Here is a 24,509-nt window from a genome sequence, read left to right as displayed (position 1 = left end):
AAGTTTGTGCGGTTGGTTGTGCTTTAGGGTTGTGGTTGTGTTTGGTTAGAGTTTGAGAGGTGTATGCAGAGGGGTGAAATTGTTAGTGGGTTGGTGATATGTCCTAAATGTCCATGTACTTTTTAGATATGGCACTTGAATATCTCTGCATTTCCATCTAGATCCGGCACTGGCTAATATTCACAATCCTGTCTATATATGACGCACACCAATATTCACAATTATATATCTGTGGGTGCATTTCTATGATTGTACCACATTGGGGGTGGGAGGGTCAAATGGCACAGCATCGCCACTGAACCGTGTACAATGCAGTGATATTCAGGGTTATAAACTTCACAAGCAAACGTTGGATGTACCCACAGAGGTAATGACAAAAACATTCTGTGTGTCTAAAACATACCCTTAAGATTGCTATTACTATACCCTTAGTAGGACTTTTCTCCTCACTTTTCTTACTGAGGAGAAAATAACGAAGGCATTAGTGTTTGGAAAGTCCTTGAGGTGTTATATGGAGTGATGTACCAGTCTCTTAGCTGTGCTTAAAAATCCCTAGCATTAACTAAGGGGTTGTTAAACACAAATATATATATTTTTTTCATTTTATTTTTACATTTATAAAGCGCTCACACAGCCCGCAGGCATCGAGGCGCTGTTACAAGAATTGTTTGTTTTTCTTAGTTGCTAATTATGTTTTATTTGTTGTCTTAGTTACGTATTTATAACGCGCTTAAACACCGAGGTTTCTAAGCGCGGACCCGGGGATCGAACCTGTGTTGCTTCGTGTCGTCTTGCTTCCAAGATGCGCACGCTGCCGCTGAGCTATCCTCCCGGGACAATTCTCGGCACCTAAATACAAAATAATTGGAGAGATTATGGGAGGTTGTGGACACCCTACCTTCCAACGTAAATCCATGCTTCACACCAGATTGTGAGGCACAGTGAGGACTTTTGAAACTTTGTCCTTTTAGTGGCATAGAGGTTTCATTAAATGCAGGGCATCATGGGACTGCTGAACCCTCGCCCTCTATTTAGAACTATGAAGATCCCACTGCTATTCTTCCAGTCTATCTGGTGAAAAAGAACAGCTCTATGGAAAGAAAACCATGCCAGGCGCTCCACAAACAGCTTGGTGATTCTCGAAATGCTTAGTGTCAAGTTGCAGAAGGATGGAATGGGTGACCTGGAAACCCTGCGACCCAAGCAATGTACCATGTTTTTTACTCCTGTTTTTATTTTTTTCAGCTAAGGGCACCGAGTGGCTGAAAGGTGCACTGGCTGTGTATTGTAATTGTAATTTCAGTTTCACTTAGTCAGGTGACTATTGAAAGCTACAATTCAGCCCTCAATGGAAGGATGCATCAATGGGAGGTGCGTTCATATGTTAAAAATGGAGCAATTCAGGTTAGCTGCATCAATGCACTTCAGTGCACTACTGAAAGGCACTTAGTGCTTTGAGGCCCACATCGTAGGAGATTAGCGCTTCATAAATAACAAATAGCATATATGTGATGTTTCCTTGCCTGTTGAGGTGAAATAAAGGTGCATTGCAATGTGCTACTGGATTACACTGGACAATGTAAGAGTGCAGTGCATCAGTTTTGGGGCGGTAATGTCACACATATTTTGTATTTTTATTGAATTGCTATAACGTTTCGCACCTAAGCCTTTACAATAGAGACAATATGGAACAATTTAAGTCGAATGAAACATGAACAATCAAATAGAAAGAAGAAAGGCCTCGAGGCGGGCTTTAAAAAGGGAGAGAAATGATGTAGAATGTAGCGAAAGAGGGAGAGCATCCCAGTGCTTAGGGGCAAGTAGAGAAAAAGAAAGAAAACGAGGAGGCGGCACAGGGAGGACGAGTAACAGATAAAGTAATATGAGACTGCGAGTAGAGCGTGAGGAGGAGAATAAAACAAAATCAAAAAGGAGAGATAAATCAGTGCTAAATCATGCAGACTATTGAAAATAATGCAAAGAAAGTTAAAGAAAGCGGGATTCAAACAATAACCAATGCAGAAAGTGCAAAACAATAGACATTTTATATATATATTTTATTTTATTAGCATTTATATAAAACTTCAAGCCAAGGCGCTTGACAGAACATTAAAAATGGTACAATGTATGTAAAAATACATATAATGATTGATTTCTGACGAAAGAAATTGACCCTTAAGACTGGAACGGAATAGAGAGTAGGAAGAACGTGAACAGAGAGAAAGACGATGTGCATTCCAGTGAAAAGACAGCAACAGGGAAAAGCACTAAAGAAACATGATACACATGGGAGGACGAGGAACCAAGAGAAGAAACAAAGATGGAGAGCGTAGGGAATGCATATAGATGTAGAAAGTAAAAAGTGAGGAGAGGGACAAGGTTTGTAGAGATTTAAAGACAAGGGAAACAAACTTGAAGAGCAAATGAGTGTCAAAAGGGAGTCAGCAAAGAGGCTAGAGTTGGAGAAATAGATTCACAAGAAAATAAGGCAAAGAGGAGACATATGGATGAATTGTAGCGAGAACGAAGTAGAGTTAGATGAGTAGCAGGAAGGCCAAAGAGAAGACACAAACTATAGAAGAGAAGAGAAAAGATAAGAAAAGACACAAGTGGATTATTCATATGGAACGAAAGAGAGGACCTGGCTTTCTGAATATTAAAGAGATGAAAATGGCAAGAGCGAGAAAGAGCAGAAATATGTGAAGAAAAGGAAAAGTAAGGGAGGAATCAATGTATACACCAAGATTACGAGCAGACAACGCTATGGGAAGAGAATTAGGAGAAAACGAGATAGAAGTAGGCCGAAGAGGAGCAGGATGGTAGGGGCAGGAAAGAAAACAACCTCTGTGTTGGAGGGATTAAGATGAAGGAAGTTGTCAGATATCCAAAACTGAATATCTATGAGACGGTTGCCAGACATTTGGTCGAAAACATTTGGTCGAATTACAATATGGTCGAAAAAATGGTCGAAATATTTTTTTTTTTTTTGGGGGGGGGGTCCCCCCCCCCCAACCCCTGTTTTTGGTGTTAAAACAACTTTTTTTTTACCTATTTTTACCTATACTAGAGCAAAAAAAAATATATACTTTTAAAAAAAAAAAAATCGACCTTTTTTTTTTCGACCAAATTGATTCGACCAATTTGTCATTTGATCAAATATATTCGACCATTTGACTGGACACCCTATGAGACAGGAGGTAACAGTATTATGAAGAGCATGGGTGATGGATGGGAAAGATAGCAAGAGTTGTGAATCATCAGCGTTAAAGTGGTGAGATAGACCATAGGATGTGACTATTAAAGCAAGAGGAATAATGTAAAGAGAGCAGAGAAGGGGGCCCACGACCAACCCTGAGGTGTTCAGTGATGAAGAGGAAATATAGATGAAGAGTTACTAGCCCAGGACAGAGAGTATGTATGATTTGAAAGATAGGACAGAAATCAGTGAAGAACAGTAACTTTCAAAGCCTAACAAATAAGGTGATGAGAGCAGAAGAGAATAGTCGACAGTGTCAAGTGTCAACCGCTGCTCAAAAGTACAAAATTACCAAACGAGAAGAGTGTTTAGCATAGTGAGCCAGTAGAAGCAAGTTAGAAGTGAATTAGAAACAGAAAGAAGTGCATTCTCAGTTGAGGGACAGGGATGAAAACCAGATTGGTAGGGAGGAAGAAGAGAGTTTAGAGTTAAAGTAGAAACATTGGGGTAAACAATACATTCCAGGAACTTAGTAGGATAGGGAAGAAGGGAAATAGGTAGGACATTAGAGGGAAGAGAAGGATAAAGATCCGGCTTTTGAAGACAGGAAGTATAGTAGCGTGCTTAAAAGAAGATGAAAAGTGGAGGACCGGAGAGAAGCATTGAAAAGAGAAGTAACATAGGAAAGAAGAAAGTGATAGACCGTAGCAATTAATGATAATGAAAGAGGATCAGAAGAAGCAGATGTGGGATGAGCTTTTGAAAGAATAGTAGGAGTGTTGACATTGTAAGAGGAACACACGAGGACAGAGAGGAGGAAGTTGGAAGAGGGAGCAGAGTGAGATAGAGGAAGCAAAGGTAGTAGAAGAGCACAGAAGAGTTACTTAGTAGAGAAGCAGGAGTCCAGATCAGAAGCAGACAGAGGAAGCCATGGTGGGTCAGGTGAGGGAGGAGAAAGAACACAAAACAATCCTAAAGAGACGAGAGGAAGAGAAGGAATCAAGAAGATCAGTATACTCGTGTTATTTGGCAGAAAGCAGTGCAGCCGCGAAAGTGGTGTGAAGAGAAGTGAGTATATTGTGAGTCGGGGAGCAATGAGATTTCCACCAACGTCACTCAGCTCGGCGGAGGGTAGGACACATTCAGCACATTGAGGGTGTCATACAGGTTTGTGAAGGCCTGCAAATAAGAGTGATAGAAAAAGACGGGTAAAGAGAATCAGGAGAATTACAATTAGATGAGGAAAAGAGTTCACAGATAGAGAGACAAACTCATTTAGTGAGGGTAAAGATGAAGTAATAGCTGACGTGAAGGCAGAAACATCAAAAGTACGTAAATCACAAGGGAGAAAGGTGTAGGAGAAGGAAGGTAGAGGAAAAGGGATTGGAGGAGGGATAACAGAGAAAGAAAGAAGAGCATGATCAGATTAGTAAATAGGAAAGGCACTGACAGAGGTCAATGTTAATGGGAAGAGAATACTAGGTCCAAACAAGAGCCAGGAATATGAGAAAGAATAGGGACAGGGGAAAGATAAAAGCTGAGAATAGATATAAGAGCAAAAGAGGAATGAATCAAGGAAAGACCAAGATTAAAGTCCCCAAGAAGGATCAAAGGAGTGACTGATAGACAGGAAGGGAAGACAAGAGAGAGTCAAGTTCATTGCAAAAAGAGGTAACAGAGCCTGGAGGACGATACATTTAAAAAAAGGCTAAATAATAGGGCTTGGTAAAAAGAGAAAATGTATATTTTCGAATGTGGGAAAAACTGGAAGAATAGAAGATGATGGAGAATGAGTGAAAGAAGAGTGGCGAAGAATGCCAATAGCACCCCCTCTCTGCGATCGGAGGTGTGTGTGGGAGAAAAACATAGAAGTGGACGGAAGAGCAGCAGGAGTAACATAATTAAAGTATGAAAGACAGGTTACAGTGATATAGAGGAAATGTAAATTAAGAGAGAAGAAAGTATCAAGAACAGAGAGAGCCTTGTTGCACATGGAGAGTGCATCCCAAAGATCTAGATTAATAGAAGAAGAATGTTCCATAAGGGTGGGATAGTGAAGATTGGCAGAATTGCAGTTCGACAGATGAGTAGTGGGGGATGATAAGTATAGTGAGGACGAATAGGAACAGACGTTTCAGTACAAAGGCCAAGGAGAATGGGTAAGAGTAGAGGAGATTAATTACCTGGAGAAGAAGAGTTAAAACCAGTACTGCAATGGTAGGAGGATATAAGTAAGCCCATAAATGTAGTGGATTTTTGCCATGCAAAGTCTGTACAAAATTAGTGCTTAGAAATTTTTGCAGTACATGGACTTGGACTTTGCATGGCAAAAATACACTTTGCACTGTTCCATCATGGACTATTTTGAACTCATTTATCTTCATAATACTCTTTGAACAACCCCTATTCACACTTTCGTCCTTAATTTCCATTTGCACGACTTTGGCACTTTCTTATTTAATTCAGCTAACTACATGTACCAGAATGCACCTTGCTACAGTTATCAATTCCTGGCTATTCCCATACATCAGTATTGGAACCACAATCCCCAGAAGCCCTAGCGATCTGTGCTGCTTCCACCTTCTCAGGACCAGAGAGGGATGAGGCAGATTACCTTCAGGTGTGCTGCTCCAGGTGCTGCCAATTAGCCTGCCTAAGTACAGGGCAGGGCTGTATTTAAGCAGCTGCCTGAAGGAGCTCAGTCTCTTACATTAAGAGTTCTCCCAGCACCTTTTTGCCTTGAGCCACGATTTGTATGCTATTCCTGTTGCCGTATTATCCTGCTTCTGATCCAGTGCCTTGCAGCCTGCTACACTCCGCTGCCTTCAGCCCTAGTCCTCTGGGCTCCCTGCCCCACTGCCCTACTCCTCTGGGCTCCCTGCCCTGAAGCCTGCTACACTCTGCTGCCTTCAGCCCTAGTCCCCTGGGCTCCCTGCCTTGCAACCTGCTACACTCCGCTGCCTTCAGCCCTAGTCCTCTGGGCTCCCTGCCTTGCAGCCTGCTACACTCCGCTGCCTTCAGCCCTAGTCCGCTGGGCTTCCTGCCTCGCTGCCCTCCTCCTCTGGGCACCCTGCCTTGCAGCCTGCTACACTCGGCTGCCTTCAGCACTAGTCCTCTGGGCTCCCTGCCTCATTGTCCTAGTCCTCTGGGCTCCCTGCCTCGCTGCCCTGCTCCTCTGGACTCCCTGCCTTGCAGCCTGCTACACTCCTCTGCCTTCAGCCCTAGTCCTCTGGGCTCCCTGCCTCGCTGCCCTGCTCCTCTAGGCTTGCTCCTTGCTGCCCTGCTCCTCTAGGCTCTCTGTCCGCTGCCTACTACAGCTCTCTGTCCTGCTCCTCTGGACTCCCTGTCTTGCAGCCTACTACAGTCCTCTGCAGTCCTCAACAGTTTACCTGCACCTTGTGCCATCCGTTACTCCAGCCCTCCTTCCTTGTTTGCAGCACCCCCTGTTTCCTGACTACTGCTCCCTTACTCTCTTCCTTGTTTGCAACCCCCTGTTCTTGATCCCTGTCCTTCTCTTCCTTGAGTCTTTTGTCCTCCCTTAGGTTATCCATTTCAGTTATACTGTTTCTGTACAGACACCCACAGCTGTTGTTCCCAGCCATGAGCATAAAGAGTGGACTCCTGTAATAGCAATCTGTGCAGAAGGCTGGAGTTTCCAAAGGTCTGTGAAACACTCTTTCCCATTTCTGCATACACCCCAAGAGGGAATCAAGTTTTATTTGTACCTTTGTATTCCCTTCCCCTTTTTGTTCACAGCTACTGTTACCTATTCTTCTTTCTTGTTGAGCTTCCTGCTGTGTGTGCTTATCTGTCACCTTACATCAGCACAGCCACCCAAAACCTACCTGGGTGCCCGGTGCCACTCTTGACAGAGTGCCATCCCTGACAGTTTGTGTCGGCAGTGCCAAGTCACTTTTCAGGAGTGCAAAGTCACTTTGAACCATGCAAAAATTCCATGAATTGAGCCCATGATGGTTAGTGGGGAGTGACCAGTGGCGGCGATATGCTCCTAAAACCACCAAGAGTCATAACACTGCCAAAGTGTCATTCTGCTTCGTGCCACATTGCACTAAAACCCCCTCTCACATCTTTCTCGGCCACCATAATTGTCAGACGTCATTCGATACCAGACCCACTTCGGTTAAACTACCACGGCAGGTGAACCAGTCAATGTGGAAGTGTTTACAACAGCACACAGACAAGACACCTGGTGGGGTTTGCCGCCAGCATTTACTGCTATTTACAGCCTTTGCACCACAGCGGATACGCAGATCCACCCAGGACAGCTCTGCGGGATTAATGCATTAAAGCACTAACACATGTTATTTGTGTTGCTGCCAAGAGGCATACAGCCTGCCCTCGCATACAAAACTAGTAATATTTGATGTGCGCTGCATTAAGCAGTCCCAGCAGATGCAGCCCTGACAGCTACAGCAAGACTAAGTAGCTTCCTGCCAGAGACATTCCTTCACACCCTACATTTGTCCCAACGAATTTTTACCTTCAGTTGGCTGAAAGAAGCACACTTTTTTTTGGTGCACTCTATGAAGTGTCAAGTGTGGTTGCAGGCCTCTAGAAAGCTTGCCTGGGTTTCTAGCCGTGCAGAGAAAAGCAGACATCACATATGGTTTTCGGTGACCATCATGACTTTTCTGCAGGTTAAACACATGGCAGCTGTTAAGATGTGAATGTATGCCTGCACAGCTTTGCTCGTCATTTCATTTAATTTGTTAAAAAGGTAGATAGACCTAAGAGATGATAATTTTTGCAATATGTCGCACACCTCATTTTCTATTGCAGGTGTTTCTTCTTTCAATTAACCATTGACACACTTTTCCACCCCGTCTAGCTCGAGAACTACTTTTTTTTTTATAGAAGCAGTATTCATTTTTAATTTTTGGCTGTCTAAAGCTTTACCGAACGTTTCATACACAGAATATAGATGATTAAATAGAACTCATCAAAATACATCTAAATTCAATTTTAGGCATCTCAATAAAATACATGATGTAAAAAGGTGCAATATTTTATTAGAAAATGCTATATTTGATTACTTAATGCCTGCAAGGCCAAGCTCTCCATAAAAACGGTCTCATGGCCAAGCTGGATATTTCATCTTCTGGGCTTCCACAGAAATAGTGAACAGCTGCCAAGGTTCAAATACCAGCCTTCATGAAACAAAGGAACACGATACTGAGACCTTATAGACGCATAAAATGACATAAAAGCATAAAATGACATAAAAGCATAAAATGTATAGCTGGGTCAATTTGCTGTAAATCTCATCAACAAAATGCTTCCCTTCTATCAGTCCATTTCCAATTCCCAATCAAAGAGAGTAACGGTAAAACAGAGTAACGGTAAAATCTGCAAGTGGAGATTAATATACAACGTACGCACTAGAGGCACAGATGGGAAATCAAGATATGGCTCCCGCCAAAGCAAATTTTTACCGTAACATAATCTATGGTAATATGTTAACAATGAAAAGGTCATTATAGGGATGCCAGCACAGATTAGTTACGCAGAACCTGGTCTTTCGTTTCAATTATCCTGCAAGTAAAATTGTCTGGGCGCCCTCGCTAGTAATAATTTCCTTTTAAAAAAGTACTGCTTCAAATACACCTACATCAACACACAAATTATCAAAGTGAGTACTTTTTTTGTTGTAAAAGCTGATCAAAACATAAAGGTTATTGTTCTCAGTGACGCAAATGCAAAATAGCAGGTTGCAGAAGAAAAACCACAAATCGAATGACAACAGAAAGTGAAATCACACAGTATTTGACTCAGATAACATTCGAGGAAGTGATGTCACAAAACCTTAAAGTGCTATGGAAAGGTACAAAGAAATTGACAATCAAAGATTTAGCACGGCTAAAAACAAAGGCTAGAGCAATGGAACAATAATTGTGGCAATCAAATCTAGACAAAATTCTCTGGAAATAAACCCTAAAGTAATCCAAAGACCATGGAAAGAATAAGATAATTTATAAACCCCAAATAACACGAGCGAGGAGAAGTTCGAAATATAGAAAGAAATCACTGAGCCAGATCAAGCACCCTATTGTGCAATTCCTAAAATATGTGACAAACTCTGTACCTTCTGCCCAAAATTAAATAAAAAGCGAGGCGGCACTGTTACACCGCGAATGATGACCACTAATAATGGGCATCTAAACCTAGCCACTAATAATGACTTACTAAACCCAGCCAATCCCGTAGCAATATTTGAATCATCCTTAATGTTAATCCCAGAGATAGGGAAAGCCATAATTAGAATGGTCACTTAAACAAATGTGAGGATCATTCTTGTAGCATGTGTTCCTAAACACCCACCTCTCGCATACTAAACAAGTAACCTGTTGTATGTGTGTGGGGATGGAATGTCTGCCTTTTGCCCTTGTGTAACACAAAGAGCAGCCTCACTGAGCCGACACCTGCTGTTTGTTTAGAGTAGGGGTGGACTTTGGACCTCTGGTCCTTTAGATTAGGTCATTCACCAGCGACTTTGTGTTTCTCTTGTTACTTTGCACTGTTTTGTTTAGAAATCTCCTCCCGTGACTTGCACTTAATTCTGTAGGCCACTCACCATGTCCTCCTTTAATGACCTAAAATGAAAACGAGTGGAAATAGTCTCTAGTGTCAGGTGCTATGTGTTAGTGAGCTGCAACATTGCCATTTACAGTTTAAATTCATGTTATGAGCCAATTAAGATCTTATGCATCCTAACATTTACAGTATTCGTTTTGGGGGGGAAGCCATTCATAGGGGCTTGAACAAAGAATGGTACCATTTGGAATAAGGAACAAGTTACTTACCTGTAACTGTTGTTCTCCAGCATGGGTCTGGCATGGATTCACATGCTCATGAATATTCCCCGTCGTCAGGCTGGGAATCCTCCGTAAAGAAAAAACCAGTATCAGTTTCGTTTCTGATCTGTCTTTCGTAGTAATAACCAATCACTGGTCTCTGCGTCATACTGACCACAGCCAATGACTGCCCTCTACCTAAGCACCGCCTCTGGCAGCCATCTTCAGATTTGGAAGCACGTGAAGTGGCAGTATGACCAAGTGAAGAGCCGCAGAGGGGTAGGCGGGAGGGTTCGCATGTGAATCCATGCCAGACCCATGCTGGAGAACAACAGTTACAGGTAAGTAACTTGTTCCTTCTCCAGCATGGGGTCTGGCATGGATTCACATGCTCATGAATAAAGAATACATAGCAGTACACACATGCACAACCACGGGAGGTGGCAAAGGCTCAACATTAAGCATTACATCAAACTCAACATTAAGCATCTTACCTCCTCACCAGGCTCACCTCAGGCGAACAGGTTGCGCAGCACTGCTTAGCCGACCCTGGACTCCTCCCTGGAATCCCGATCGACGCAGTAGAATTTCGTGAAGGTGTGCGTCGACCTCCACGTAGCAGCCCTGCATATGTCCAGCAGGGGCACACCAGAAAGGAACGCCCTGGTAGCTGCGATCGCTCTGGTGGAATGGGCTCTCGGACGGCCAGGCAGCGGTCGGTTTGCCAACCGATGACAGTACATGATACAGCCGGAGAGCCATCTGGAAATGGAAGCCTTCGAGAGAGCCTTCCCCTGATTGACAGGTCCAAAGTTCACAAAGAGTTGTGACGTCTTCCGAAAACACTTCGTGCGGTCCACGTAGAACTTCAGCGCTCTAGCCACATCCAGCGAGTGCAAAGTCCTCTCAGCCGGCGACGAAGGCGACGGGAAGAACACAGGCAACACCAAGGGTTCGTTGAGATGGAAGTCCGACGGTACCTTGGGCATGAAGGAGGGGTGCGTCCTGAGCACTACCCTCGTGTAGTGAAAAGTCAAGTACGGGGCCTTGCAGGAAAGGGCCTGGATCTCTCCCACCCGTCGTGCGGAGGTGATGGCCACAAGAAACGCTGTTTTCCACGACAGAAACTTCAACGGGGCCGAGTGCAGAGGCTCGAACGGAGGTCCCATGAGGTTGGTCAGCACCACGTTGAGCTCCCACGCTGGGGCCGGAGCCTTCACCGGCGGGAACGATCTGAACAGTCCCTTCATGAACTCTTTCACCAGACGATGAGACCACAAGGACGTCCGGCCCGTGGCTCTGGTGTATCGGGAGATCGCAGCAAGATGAATCTTGATGGACGCGTGTGCCAGTCCAGCTTTGGCCAGCGTCAGCAGGTACGGCAGTACCTGGGGAGCCGTAATCCGTAGAGGGTTAATCTTCTGTGCGTGGCACCAGACAGAGAACCTCTTCCATTTGTGTCCGTAGCATTTAAGAGTCGAGGACGCCCTGGCCTTTGCAAGAACCTCTCTGCAGTCGGCCGGTATGTCGTATCCTCCAAACTCTAGCGCTGCAGGAGCCAGGCCTGCAAGTTCAGCGATTTCGGGTCGTGGTGGAGGATGGCGCCTCCTTCCCTGGAGAGTAGATCCGCGTCCACCGGCAGCTTGATTGGCTGGGACGCTGACAAGTCCAGAAGGTCCGGGAACCATATCTGCCTCGGCCACGCAGGTGCGACGAGGATCATCCTGCACCGTGACCTCTTGAGCTGGTTGACGAGCCGGATTAGCAGTGGCAAAGGAGGGAACGCGTAGAGGAACAGGCCCTCCCAGGGGAACGAGAAAGCATCGCCCATGCTCCTCGCCTGGGGAAACCTGCTGGCGAACCTCCGGCACTTGGAGTTCGTCACCGTCGCGAACAGGTCGATCTGGGGTGTGCCCCACCGTCGGAAGAGGCGATCCACTAGATCCTGCCGTAGTTCCCACTCGTGGCACGAGCGCAGCTCCCTGCTGAGTGAGTCGGCGATGGTGTTTTTTTTCCCTGCCAGATGAAACGGCACCAGAAACATCCTTTGGGCGACCGCCCAATGCCACAGGTCCTGCGCCTCCTTGGACAGTGCTGGGGACCTGGTTCCGCCCTGTTTCCTGATGTAAAAGATGGTGGTGGTGTTGTCGGTGAAGATCCTCACCACCTTGCCCTTGAGGGACGGAAGGAAGGACCTGAGGGCCCAGAACACTGCACGGAGCTCCAGGACGTTGATATGGAGGGACTTCTCCGTCGGGAGCCACAGGCCTCTCGCGTGCAGATTTTCGGTGTGCGCTCCCCACCCTTCCAGGGAGGCATCCGTGGTCACTGTCTCCTGGTGGTCTGGGGTCTGGAAGTCCATGCCCGTCGTCAGGTGCGCGCGGGTGCCCCACCACCGGACCGCTCGGCGGAAACTCTCGTCGAGTGTGATCCTCTCCTCGAAGCCGCCCATCGTTTGGATCCAGCGCGCGTCCAGGAACTCCTGCAACGGGCGCATCCGGAGCCTGCACATGGGAATGAGGTAGATGCAAGAAGACATCATTCCGAGGAGGGACTTGATGGACCTCACCTTGGCCGCGTCGGAAACCAACATCCGCTGTACCTTGCCCAGGATGGACCTTGTCCTTTCCTCCGACGGGGAGGCCAGAAGGGACACTGTGTCGAGCTTCGCTCCCAGAAACAGTGCGTTTTGCGCGGGTACCAGGTGGGAATTGGCGTAGTTCACGGAGAATCCCAGGTCCGTGAGAAGTTGGACAGTCCTTGCCGTGTGCTCCACGGCGAGCTCCCTCGTCTTGGCTCGGATGAGCCAGTCGTCCAGGTAGGGGTAGACGTGGATCCCCTCGCGGCGCAGCTGCGCCGCCACCGGTGCAAGGCACTTGGTGAATACCCTGGGTGCCGACCGTAGTCCGAAGGGGAGGGCTTTGAACTGGTAGTGACGCCCTTGGACCACAAACCTGAGGAATTTTCGGTGCCCCTTTAGGATGGGAATATGGAAGTAGGCATCCTCCAAATCCAACGACGACAGGAAGTCTCCTTCCTCCAGCTGACCCAGGACGTGCTGGAGGGTGACCATCCGGAACTTCTGCGCCTTGATGAACTTGTTCAGACGTCGCAGGTCTAGGATGGGGCGCCATCCTCCCGTCTTCTTCTTCACGAGGAAGTATCTCTAGTAAACTCCGGAGCCCCGAAGCCTCTTTGGGACGAGTTCGATGGCGCCCTTCCTGAGCATCGCCTTTACCTCCAGGAGAAGCTGAGGGACGTGAAGCTCTTTCCTGGCCACGGGGGGGACGCGCGGGCACCTTCTTTGAAACTCGAGCGCGTGGCCCCGGGCTAAGGCGTCCAGCACACAACGGTCGGTCGAGATGGACTCCCACACGCTGACGAAGCTCGCCAGCCGGCCTCCCACCGGGGTGCTTCGGTGGGGGCCCGACCCCACGGCCGGTTCAATCCTGTTTCGACGAGGCTTTGCCGCCTTGACCTCCTTGGCGACGACGGCGGGGTCCGCCAGACTTGCCTCGTCCTCTGTAGGCCTCCTGAGACGACGAGCGGGCCGCTTGACGGTAGGTGGAGAAACCGCCGCCGGAACCTTTGGAGGCGCCCTTGCCTCCGCTGCTCCGAAAGGGCGTCCGTCGTTGCTGCAGAACGCCAAGGGCCCGGGCCGTCTCAGTGTCCGCTTTAATGGCCTGAAGGGAATCGTCCACTGTTTTCCCAAACAGGTTGTTCCCATCGAACGGCATGTCCAGGACTCTGGTCTGTACGTCTTGACGGAAGTCCGTAGCCTTGAGCCATCCACGCCGCCTAAGGCACACGCCGTTGCCCAACTGGCGAAACCCAGTGTCGCCGATGTCCGTCGCAATAGTGATGGCGTGGTCCGACGCCACCTCACCTTCCTGTAGGATCTCCAGGGCATCCGCCCTCTTGTCGTCCGGTAGGAAGTCCAGCAGGGGAGCCAGTTTGTACCATAGCTCCCTGTCGTAGCGGGCCACGATAGCCAAGGCGTTGGCCGCTTTAATCGTCGTCGCTGCAGACGAGATGACCCTGCGTCCCATAGCGTCCAATTTCTTTCCCTCGCCGTCCGGTGGGGAAGTCGATGTGGAGGCCGCACCCCCCCCCGCTTTCTTCCTGGCCGCCGCGGAGACGACGGAGTCCGGGGTAGGCTGCGCCCGGAGGCACAGGGGGGCCGCGTCCGGGACCCGGTACTTCTTCTCGTACCGGTCTCTTCTAGCTGGCGTCATGGAAGGGTTCTTGAGGAGGGCGAGGCCCTCATCCCAAATGTCGTCCAGTAGAGGCACCGCGAGGACCGTCTTCCTCTTGGCCTCGCGCCGTTGATAAAGGAATCCTTCCTTTTCTTCTCCTCAGGGCAGAGTTGGAAAAGCTCGGATGCCCTGGCGATCATGGAGTGGAACGATCCAATCTCGTCGGGCGGAGAAGCCCTGGTGGGAGGTGACGACGGTAGATCCTCGTTGTATACCTCGTCGTCCGTACCCGTCGCTGACGTGTCAGTCCCCGTATCATCCCCTCGGGTGGACGGGGAGGAGGGCTGGACGGGTCGCGACGGCTGAAAAGGAGGTGAAGGGTGAATCCTTCTTTTCTTGGGCGGGGGAACACCAGAAGTTCCCGGTTCAGGATCCCCCGACGGGAGAGGTTCCTCCGTCGGCAACGGTAGTCTCGTCCTTATCTCTGAGCATAAGGACTGTATAGTCAACAAAATGGCGCCGAGTTGTCTTGCGGCGCTGGCAGAGGGGAATCCGACGGGCGATCAGGGGCCCCGTCGGCACCCTCGACGATGTCATCACCTGCGTCGGGATCCATCCCGACGGGCCGGTCTTCATCCACGCCAAGGCCGTGGCTTAAGACCTCGATCAGCTCTTCCTCCGAGGTTGAAGCCGAATCTACGACGACGCCCTGCCCCCCCTTTTTCTTCCCCGCCGGGGATTTCACGGGGGTCCTATCGATGGGCACAAAAGAGGACTCCCTCCGAGGTGGCAGGGAGACTCTGAGCCCCGAGATCGCCACCACTGGTGTAGCCTCCACAGGCTGAGCCAGGGCCGCTGCGACAGTATCGATAGAGGGCTTGGCCGGATGGATTAAGGCCTTCACCACCTTAGGTGCGCTCACCGCCTTATCCTTGAGGGGGGGGGGGACACTGCCTCGCTCCCCCTCCGATGGGGCCTTCGAGCTCGACCGGGGCCTCTCCAGGAGCTTCGCCGGTTGCTCGCCCTTCATCTTACCCGACCCAGAGCGTTGGCTCGTGGCTGAAGGTGCCGGGGAGGGTGCGCCCTGCCTGGCGCCCGTAGAGCCCGACCGTTCGGCGCTCCCGGTGCCAGCGGACTCGCGGTGCTTGGCCTTGTGTTGGACCCCCGTCGCCGGGGCGTCCTCAAAGGTCTTAGAAGACCGCTCGGATTTCTTCCTCTTCTTCTCGCCTGACGGGCTCTTCCCTTCCAGCCAGTTGGCGAGGCGTTGATGGCGGTCCTTCATGGTCCGCTCCGACATATTGCCGCAAAACGCACAGTCCTTCTCTGCGTGCGTCTTGTCCTCATGTAAGCAGTAGAGACAAAAGGAGTGTTCGTCCTCCTTAAAGACGTTCTGCAGCTGGCATCCAGGGCAGACCCTGAACAGCTTTCCGGGCATCGAGCTTCCCTTCTCCAGGGCCATGTCCGGGCCTGAGAAGCTTCTGGAGTCCTCCAAAACGTAGCTCGACGAAATCTTCACCCTTGAGGGGCGCAGACGAATCCGACACGGGTCCCCGTTGATCGGATGGAGAGTCGGTGGAGCTTGAGGCTCTTTTGACCGAAAAAACGAAGTATTTGAGAAAAAACGTGAAAAAAAATAGCACTAACGCTCGAGAGCAATAGCACGAGGATCCCAACACATGAACGTGCAGTAAAAATCTGAAGATGGCTGCCAGAGGCGGTGCTTAGGTAGAGGGCAGTCATTGGCTGTGGTCAGTATGACGCAGAGACCAGTGATTGGTTATTACTACGAAAGACAGATCAGAAACGAAACTGATACTGGTTTTTTCTTTACCGAGGATTCCCAGCCTGACGACGGGGAATATTCATTAGCATGTGAATCCATGCCAGACCCCATGCTGGAGAACTGCACTTACGACTATGAAGCCTGCTTATGTAAAGTGTTACTATTGAAAGATCAACATATTTGTTTTCTACATTGATTGCAGCAGGCAGAGCTGTGCAAATGAAGAAACAGAGGCTGACAGTCAATGCACCGGTATAACAATGGCAATCGTTTGTGAAAAAATATATTGCAAAGGATTCATTCACCTTGAGTGGATATAACTGGTGTTCCGGGAGCTGTATTATGAAACATGTACTAAATGGTAGCAATTACAACAAGCTATTTCTTTAAGCTTACAATTTTTCAACTTTATGTTACACCCAACAACAACAAAAACTATAATGAGCAGGTACCTTTTGTGCTCCATTTTGATTTGAATATATGTGAAAGGCAATTAAAATCGGCCACACAAATGACCTATGGCGAATCACTCACATTTTCAAAATATGACATTATCGAAACTGGTCGAACACCATTGGCTGACGTCATCGTGTCATATGGTTGGTTAAGAATGTCCTCCTAACACACACAAGTTATTGAAGATTGGGACATCAAACCAATAAAATGCTTCAGCTTGAAGCACCTTTGTCGAGCGCCCGATGGCACGCCTATAAATGCTCGACAATTTGCATCTTTATTTTAGAGGATAGAAGTTTGATAAATAATTCTGTACAACATCAACATAAAACACAAAGTTGCTCATTCCCTTTGCACTTTGCTTTTCCCTTTTGGGGAAATGCACAGGTTGAACGTTTTGACACATTTTGTTTAATTTTCTGCACCTAAAAACCACTTCTAGAGATATCCTGAAAGGCATGCCTATCTACATAGACATAATCAGGTTTGACGTGTAAATATAAACAATAGGAGTAGATATTCTATTTGTTAACACCTTTATGTTGGATGACAGGCATGCACATTCCACTGCCACCTCATTCCTATCCAGGCTTATGGAGCCAGAGATACTGCCAGAAAGAGCCTGGCCACTTCCTTCTTTACTAAATTTGTATTATTATCCATGGTGGGATTGTCAAAAGCATGGGAATCCCGTGTCAAATGAGAAATTATATTGTGCCTCCTATTGCAATGAATATATGTATATTGGCCTACGTCAAGCTTCTTGTAAGTCACTTGCAAAGAAATCCGTGTTGCAAGGTCCTGACCTTAAGATCAATGTAAGCCGCCGTTTTAGGTCAGTCCGCCATTTTAGGTTCGCTTTGTAAAGTCACCCTGTGAGTTAAAATGGTGGACAATGTCATTCCAAAATACAACATTGCCGTCTTGACCTCTGCGTGTAATTAATATGTAACTTGCCTGCAGGCCACTTGTTGAGGTCGTGAACTGAGACCTTGTCCTTCGCTGACCTGTGTGTAAAGGATTACTCGCGTCAATGAAACTAATCCGCGAGCATATGTTAAGAACAATGTATTCAAATACTGAACTGAGAACACTTGTTTAACTACATTGTATCAATGTTTGAGAAGACCTGTATGGGAAATCCCAAAACACACAGTTGCTGTGTAGGCTTGTTGACGTATGAATTAAAGACAGACTAGTTACATGTGGATATGCGAACTGGGCATGAACCCTAGATCAGTAATGTATTAGAGGAATATTAACCCGAAGTAGGGTTGGATATCATGTTCGCAAATGGTATAAAAGAGCAACGAATTCTAATGTACAGCGTCTCTCACTGAATACACCGAACCACGCTGGAGTTCGCTTTGTTGCACTGAGGGCCGATAGCTATCTGATTTTTGTTCTGTTCTTTGTAACTGATTCAGTACAATTAAAGAAATTTTGTATGTTCCTTTGTAACCCGTGTACGGTTTATTTCCTTTTGGGGTACTCAGCCTCGATATTTTGATTTTTGTTTTCACACCCGGAGGACCCTGGGTTCCCCTGCCCGTCACCGTACCCCGCTTTGTGGATAATCCATATGGGGTTTCATGCACCCCCAGAAGAGATCAGCAATGCCGGCCACTGTTAAATACATGGATGCTATCATTAAATTAGAGTTGGATGGGTGGCACCTCTTTTTTAGCGGTCAAAAAAGAAAAAAGCAGGCTATGCATCAGAATCCAGGCTCTCCACCAGGGACAGGCTGATCTCCTGGGCCATGGAGAAACTTGTGCATAAGCGCCTGGCCGTAGTTTCCACCTGGAGTTGCACTGCAAAATGGGATGTTTTTCACACTGCTTTCTAACATGTCCGCCTCAAGGATAGTGAGGGCTTTACAAGGGTTCTATGATTATAAGCAGTCGTCCCAAAACAGTGCATAGAGGCTCGTGAGAGTTTCCAGTTTGTATTAAATGTGTCCTGTAAACAGTTGGCCATCTCATAACCAAGATTCCATATACCCACCTGAAAGGAACAATTTAACCGGAAACAAAGAAATCGGCAAAAACACAAACCGAGCTATGCGGCTTGAATCTCATTTACCTTTCTGTGATGTTTTTGGCAGTCTGCAGGAAGCGGGCGTGGTCATTCTCCTTGAGAGACTGCTCAGCTTGAGAGATGAGCGAGGTGGACCTTTCAATACACTGTTTGCAGTTGGCAATCTGCTGCGCCAACTTCCTCAGTCTGGACACCTTCAGCGGAAAAAAAGGAGAGCAGGCAATCTTTAGTTTCTTTCTCACAAACTGTGTAACTAATTATCTCAGTGTGTCCAAAAGGAAAGACCCAGCTCTTTCATGCTGCACAAAACTGAGGGCACTTTAAAAAAATCCACAGCACCGACCTTTCATTCCTACTATTACAGACGTAGAGTGGGTAGGGGAGGGGGAATTGTGACTGAGCCAAAACAAGCACATCTGGCCAATTTTCCTTAGCAAAGGGCGTCATTTCCTGGCACAATGGGTTCATAAGATAACTAGCAAACTATTTTGATAACCATTTCCTCTGGAGAGAAACATGAAATGCAAGAATGGCATTGTGCATGCAGCTGCAATTTCGAACAATTTCCACAATATACACACAAGGGAAAAGGTATTGTACTGCGCACTGTCACCACCCGAGTGGTCCCCAGGTGCTCTCTTGGATCTGAAAAGGGGTGTGTGAAAAAAGAGGGAGTGGGTGAGGTGTTTAGTAGGGTGTAGTGGGAATAGGAAAGTGAGAGTTCTGATGTCCTGTTTGAAGCTTCAGTTCGGTTTGCACCGTTCGCTGAGCTTAAGTGCGGTTTTTGGTTTGGTGTGAATTCCCATGCTCTGTTGTGCAAGGTTATATGTTGTTAGCGACATAATCAAGTGATCTACATTAGTATGTGATATGCTTTATTTCTTGAAATGTACATTGTTGGATCTTTTTTCGGCAAAATCAATAATGCCACATGAACAAAGATTTAACTTGAGTCAATATAAATATGATCAGGATGGTGGGAAAATAATGCAATTTTTCCATGAATTAAGACAGTATCCCAGCAAACTGATGATGTTTACAAACTCCTCAGCCTATAACAGTTGAGTGTGGTTATGTGAAGTGGCAATACTGAAAGACATTTGTTTTCCCCTACATTGGCCCAAGAAGATAAAGCTGAGAGTTGCGAAGAATTAGATCAATGCTACTTCACTACCTTCCTGAGTGTTAATAGGCCTGGGAAGCCTATGTGTTAACAATAGGCCTTCTTTTAAACTTGGAAAACTCAACACTACTGTCCAACACCTAATATTTACAAGTGCGATGGATGCCTTGTTGTACCGACCCCTAGCCCCAGATAATGAGAACCTTGTTTAACAAATACAATGGCATGGGGTCTACTCGCTCTCCCATGATCAAGGGGCAGACCTCACGCCCCAGATGGAGTTATGGATCTGGGTTTTCCTAAGTATGACGGTCCCATACCATTATGCTGTAGGATCTAGTCCTCCAGTCCATTGCCTGTGACTGCGGTCAGCCAGAATCCAAAATGCTCAGTCACAACCATGGAACAGGGACTCATGGCATCGTCTACTACTGTATTCTCCAAATTTAAATCAAGTCCTTCAGGAAATGTGCCAGTAAATGAAGATTGCCTACTTTTGACTTGCCCTTACCTAAAAGGTGAAGGATGACCTGGATCACAGAAGCTGATAAGCGCCTGGTGGCAGGCAGCAAAACAGGTGAGCGTGGGGATAGCCCTCTCTTTTAGCAAAGTCAACTGCCCCAAAATTCCATTTAGCAACTACCAATTTAGCTTCAGGCACGGGCGAAATGTCCTTATCAAGTTTGATCCCATCAGAAGCTTAAAATGACCCTCAGATGTGCTAGTATACCCTACTTAAAGGGCCAAAGAGGTTAGACTCAAGATGTCAATCAGGATGATTGCTTTGCCAGGACACTCCCAATTCCTGGTAGGTTTATCTGTAAATATCCTATATTTTTGGTAACTCATCTAAATTTCTCTTAATTGACTGCTTGGATAGAAATACACCTTTTTCTCGTGAGCATGAGTGTATTTTTGGGTCATTTGGGAATTGCTTTTCATGCAATCTTAAAACCTTTGGGCACGCATGGCACCATGGTGGTTTGTGCAGGATAATGGCACTTTGTTGTGGGCGGGGAATGTGCCTGGTTCAGTGACATGGGTCCCAGGGTGAGGGTGAGTTAGGGGGGCATAAAGGGAGCATAGACACAGAGGCGAGTGGCTGTGGCTCAGAGGGCATAGGTACGGGACTCACCCGGGAGGGGCTGGATGGGATGGCAGTTGCAGATGGCTAAAGAATCAGAGAAAATTGGGTGGGGGTATTTACTGATGGGGAACACAGAACTGGCACGAGAGTTTGGGGCTGGAGGTGCACTGCACGCAAGACCTCGGTATTGGTGAGTGTTGGCAATGGGTTACAGTATTCAAGATCCTGTGGTGAATTTGGAGTGTTAATCTGGCACTCTGTGAAGGGAAGGAAGAGCTGGTTTGACAATCATTCATCGCTTGTTTTTTCTTTCGCGGCACTTTTTGGCGAAAATGTTTTCTTGAAAAAGATCATCGAATTTGTTTTGTTGGCGCGGAGGGCATACGACTGGTGGGGTATAGGGAATAAATAGTGGGGAGGGGATTTGGGGGGATTCTCTGGAAATAGGTCTGCTGTATACGGTATACCTTTCTACCCACCGAAACGTCCATATTTGGCATAAGACACCATCTGGACATTCGTTGTGCCTGGGGATACTGACAAGGACCTAGACCTGGGTAATAATTGGAATCCTAGCATTTAATAGCTGCATCCCCTCATAAACTCCTTACTCTTCAGATTAGGACTAGGATCAGGCATGTTTCTTTCTTCCATGCTCTCTCTATGTAGGAGACCATTAAGATAGCGACAGTAAAAGTGCAATTTATTTTCATGTTCATAACTAATGTGTGAAATTGCTTTTTTGTATATCCTTACCTTCCTGTTTTATGGTGCTTACAAGAGAATATATGCCCTAATTATTTCTTTATTAGCTTCATTATTAGTGTTTTGTTTGAGTTATTGAATACTCTTATTTAGTGGAAGATTAATCTGTCCAAATCATAATAAAATATAATATTTTTCTTATTAATTATTCATTGTATGCAACATTATTTGCTCTGACCAAGCCCACAACTGATTGCAGCTTCATTCACTGTATGGTTAAATTACTTAAACCATTATTAGGTTCCTGAATGGACAAGTTGGGAACAAACCTTCTTGTCTTGATCTCATAAATTTGAAAGTCAAGTCAACTGAGACAAAGTGTGTGTGAGCATCATTTTTGGAACAGAAAAACAAAGCAGCATCCGATGCCACAAAGGCCCAAGAAAGAACCGGGGGATGACAAATCCTTTGGGGATGCATTTTGACATCCAAATGTTAATGGCAGATTTGTGCACAAATCTCGACCTTTAATGTCACTATATCGTTTACCTAAGACACTTTTAAATGTTACATGCGTCACACATGCCATCACCATGCTTACTTTGAAAAAACTGTCTCATCCTTTTGCTATTCCAGTTGCAAAGGGGCAGTGAGACAGAATGCCACCTGCGAGGGTAGGAACCCTAGGATTTTCAGATGTTTAATAATGAAATGATGCAGGTAATTCTGTTTCTGAATGTGAGATCTGCTAATCAGAGCCCACTTTCACAATGCTCCATGTCAAAAAGCATAATGAACATATGTACCTTGGTGTCACCATCTCCGGACATACCCAGCAACTGCCTCAAAGTACAAGTGTGTATTCCACAACACACCTGCTGGAACACAAACTTCCTACAGACAAAGGCTTTTAATCTCTATGCTCCTCAATCTCCATGCTCCTCTAGTTCACAATATCATGATTGTTTACCCCAGCAGTGTGTTGGCAGTAAATATCTAAATATAAGCCTGGTCTGTTTTTGTCATGCTGGCTGCTGAGATAGCAACATTATACAGTCACACACATTTGATGTCATTTCATGGGCAGCTTGGTGGACAGTAACTCATTCATAACAGGGCCTACCGTTTATTAAGGAGTCTGGACTGGGTGTATCCACAGCCATGGTGGGTCCAGCCATGAAAGGTCTTGCTTTGATCCCACTGAGAAGGGTTGTTGCCTTCCTCCAGTGAACAAGACCACTCCATGGGATATCCTATTGGAACCAGTGCTTCCAAGACAACCCAGTCATAACAATTACCATCTCATACTGGAGACTTTTTGATGGAGGCAGAGGAAATGGGCAGAGTTTGAATATTCCTGGGAAGAGTTTCAGACCACACAGGCGTTTTGTATCTTGGAGTTTGCTTGGGCTCCCACACTTTATGTTCCACTTGCCACATCCTGCAGACAAAGCACTTTCCATATGCCATCAACAGAAAAGGGACATTTGTTACAGCAACAAGCATTGGGCCCTTAACACAGTTGCTCTGTGACAATCTGATGTATCATAAGGGGGGGAGCCCTCTCTTTAGTTGATTCATCTTTGGCCACTGCTTGGAGGATTCGCTTGAGCCTGTCAGAGTACATTCTACTCTAAAGTACTCTGACAGAGAAGTGATGACCAGGAGCTCCAAGGACGAGGAAAGCTCTTCTCCCCAACCATGTGAAATGCCTATTTGAGATGGCCTGCTGGGTGTAGCAGGCCCACTCCAACTGAGAAACTGGTAAGCAGATGCGCTCACTGGGGGTAGCTGAACCCTGCAAGTGCTTTACAGACCTTCCTGGTTGGGAAGGGCAGAGCAGTGGACTCACCTACACCCTCAGACCCTGGACTGGGTCTACCAGCAACCAAAGCACCAAGGAAACAAGCTGTCTTCCTGAATATCTGATCTACTGCAGTGCTAGTTTAGGCACCCTCGACACTCTCCAAACTGCTGCAAGGGAACTGCCGGAGTCATCTGCAAACATGAAACTCGATTTCCTCCTGAACTCTAAGTTTCACTCGACACTGATGTCAAAGTTCTGTTGTCTCCACATCTCAGACCCTCTCAGCCTTCTAACATCCCCAACTCGACCCCACCTGTCTGGCTACAAGCCTCTTCGAGCTCCAAGCCGTTGCTGATGCATTACCACAATGGGATGTTGAGCCAGTCAAGCCCACTCACCACTGAAAGTCAGTCTCCACTCCTCCTCAACCCAGGCCACTGAGTCTTTCAGCACTACAGACACAACAACACTCACTGTCGAGAGCATCTTCAAACTACATGCCATCTCCCCTACCAAACAAAAACACATCTTTGGAACCCATTGCTTTCCCTCCCAGACTCAACCTTGGCCCCCCGATCAGCAGGAGCAACCAGACTCCTGGTCTGATAACGAAATGACAGGCATGATGCTGTTGGGCCACGGAACACAAGAACTAAAGATATTTCAAGTGGAAGTGTCCCTGTCCCCCATTTCCATGTTAAAGGGACCCAGCAACCCTTAAGCACCCTTCTGTACCCTTTGAAAGACATATCCAATAACTTTGACATTTTACTGGTGAGTTTGTTGCCTAAGCTCCCTTGCCTACAAACCCAGATTGCCCCTTAATTTTCATGTTTGCTTTCTCTGTGTCCTTCCTTACATCAGTGGGGCAATATAATGTGTATTAGTTGTGTACATTTTGTTAGTGTAATTAAATATATATTATATAGAACCAGTGTTGTACATTTTTTTTTTGTTGGTACCCTGGCTTGTTTGTGTAGTTTTTTATATCAGGTCGTACTTTTCCTGAAGAGTGTAGCCTGGCCTCGGCCTCTACTACTGTAAACACTGAAGGAGGTACACCTGCCGTACTGTGCCTGTTTCACAATTATGATTGGGGTCATGACTGGTTTAGTAGAAGTGTGGGGCTGAGTAAGGAACTAATCATCCCTGTACTTCTGCAGAGCAGCAGTCATTTTGTCACCGGCAAATGATTGTTGGTCACCACACCTATTGCTTAACAGGATTCGGTATGCTGAACTCCCATTTAGCACGTTCTTGCCCATAAGAACAGGAGAGGGAGGAGAGGATGAGGTTTGTTTGGG

General features: G+C 46.8%; 1 protein-coding gene across 4 annotated transcripts in view; it reads right to left on the bottom strand.

Annotated features, from left to right (window-relative positions):
* The window catches only part of MID1 (midline 1), a 484,850-nt gene that overhangs the window by 130,541 nt on the left and 329,800 nt on the right, over positions 1 to 24,509 (bottom strand). For all 4 annotated transcript variants that reach the window (XM_069640367.1, XM_069640365.1, XM_069640366.1 and 1 more), the window contains exon 5: positions 18,529 to 18,677. In XM_069640367.1, the coding sequence (XP_069496468.1) occupies positions 18,529 to 18,677 (149 nt within the window). The remainder of the gene's footprint in view (positions 1 to 18,528; positions 18,678 to 24,509) is intronic.

The sequence above is a fragment of the Ambystoma mexicanum genome, chromosome 7q (genome assembly GCF_040938575.1).
Source record: "Ambystoma mexicanum isolate Mex_15411 chromosome 7q, UKY_AmexF1_1, whole genome shotgun sequence".
Classification (NCBI taxonomy): Eukaryota; Metazoa; Chordata; class Amphibia; order Caudata; family Ambystomatidae; genus Ambystoma; species Ambystoma mexicanum.
The sequence above is the reverse complement of the archived record's forward strand: the minus strand, read 5'-3'. Positions and strand labels throughout refer to the sequence as shown.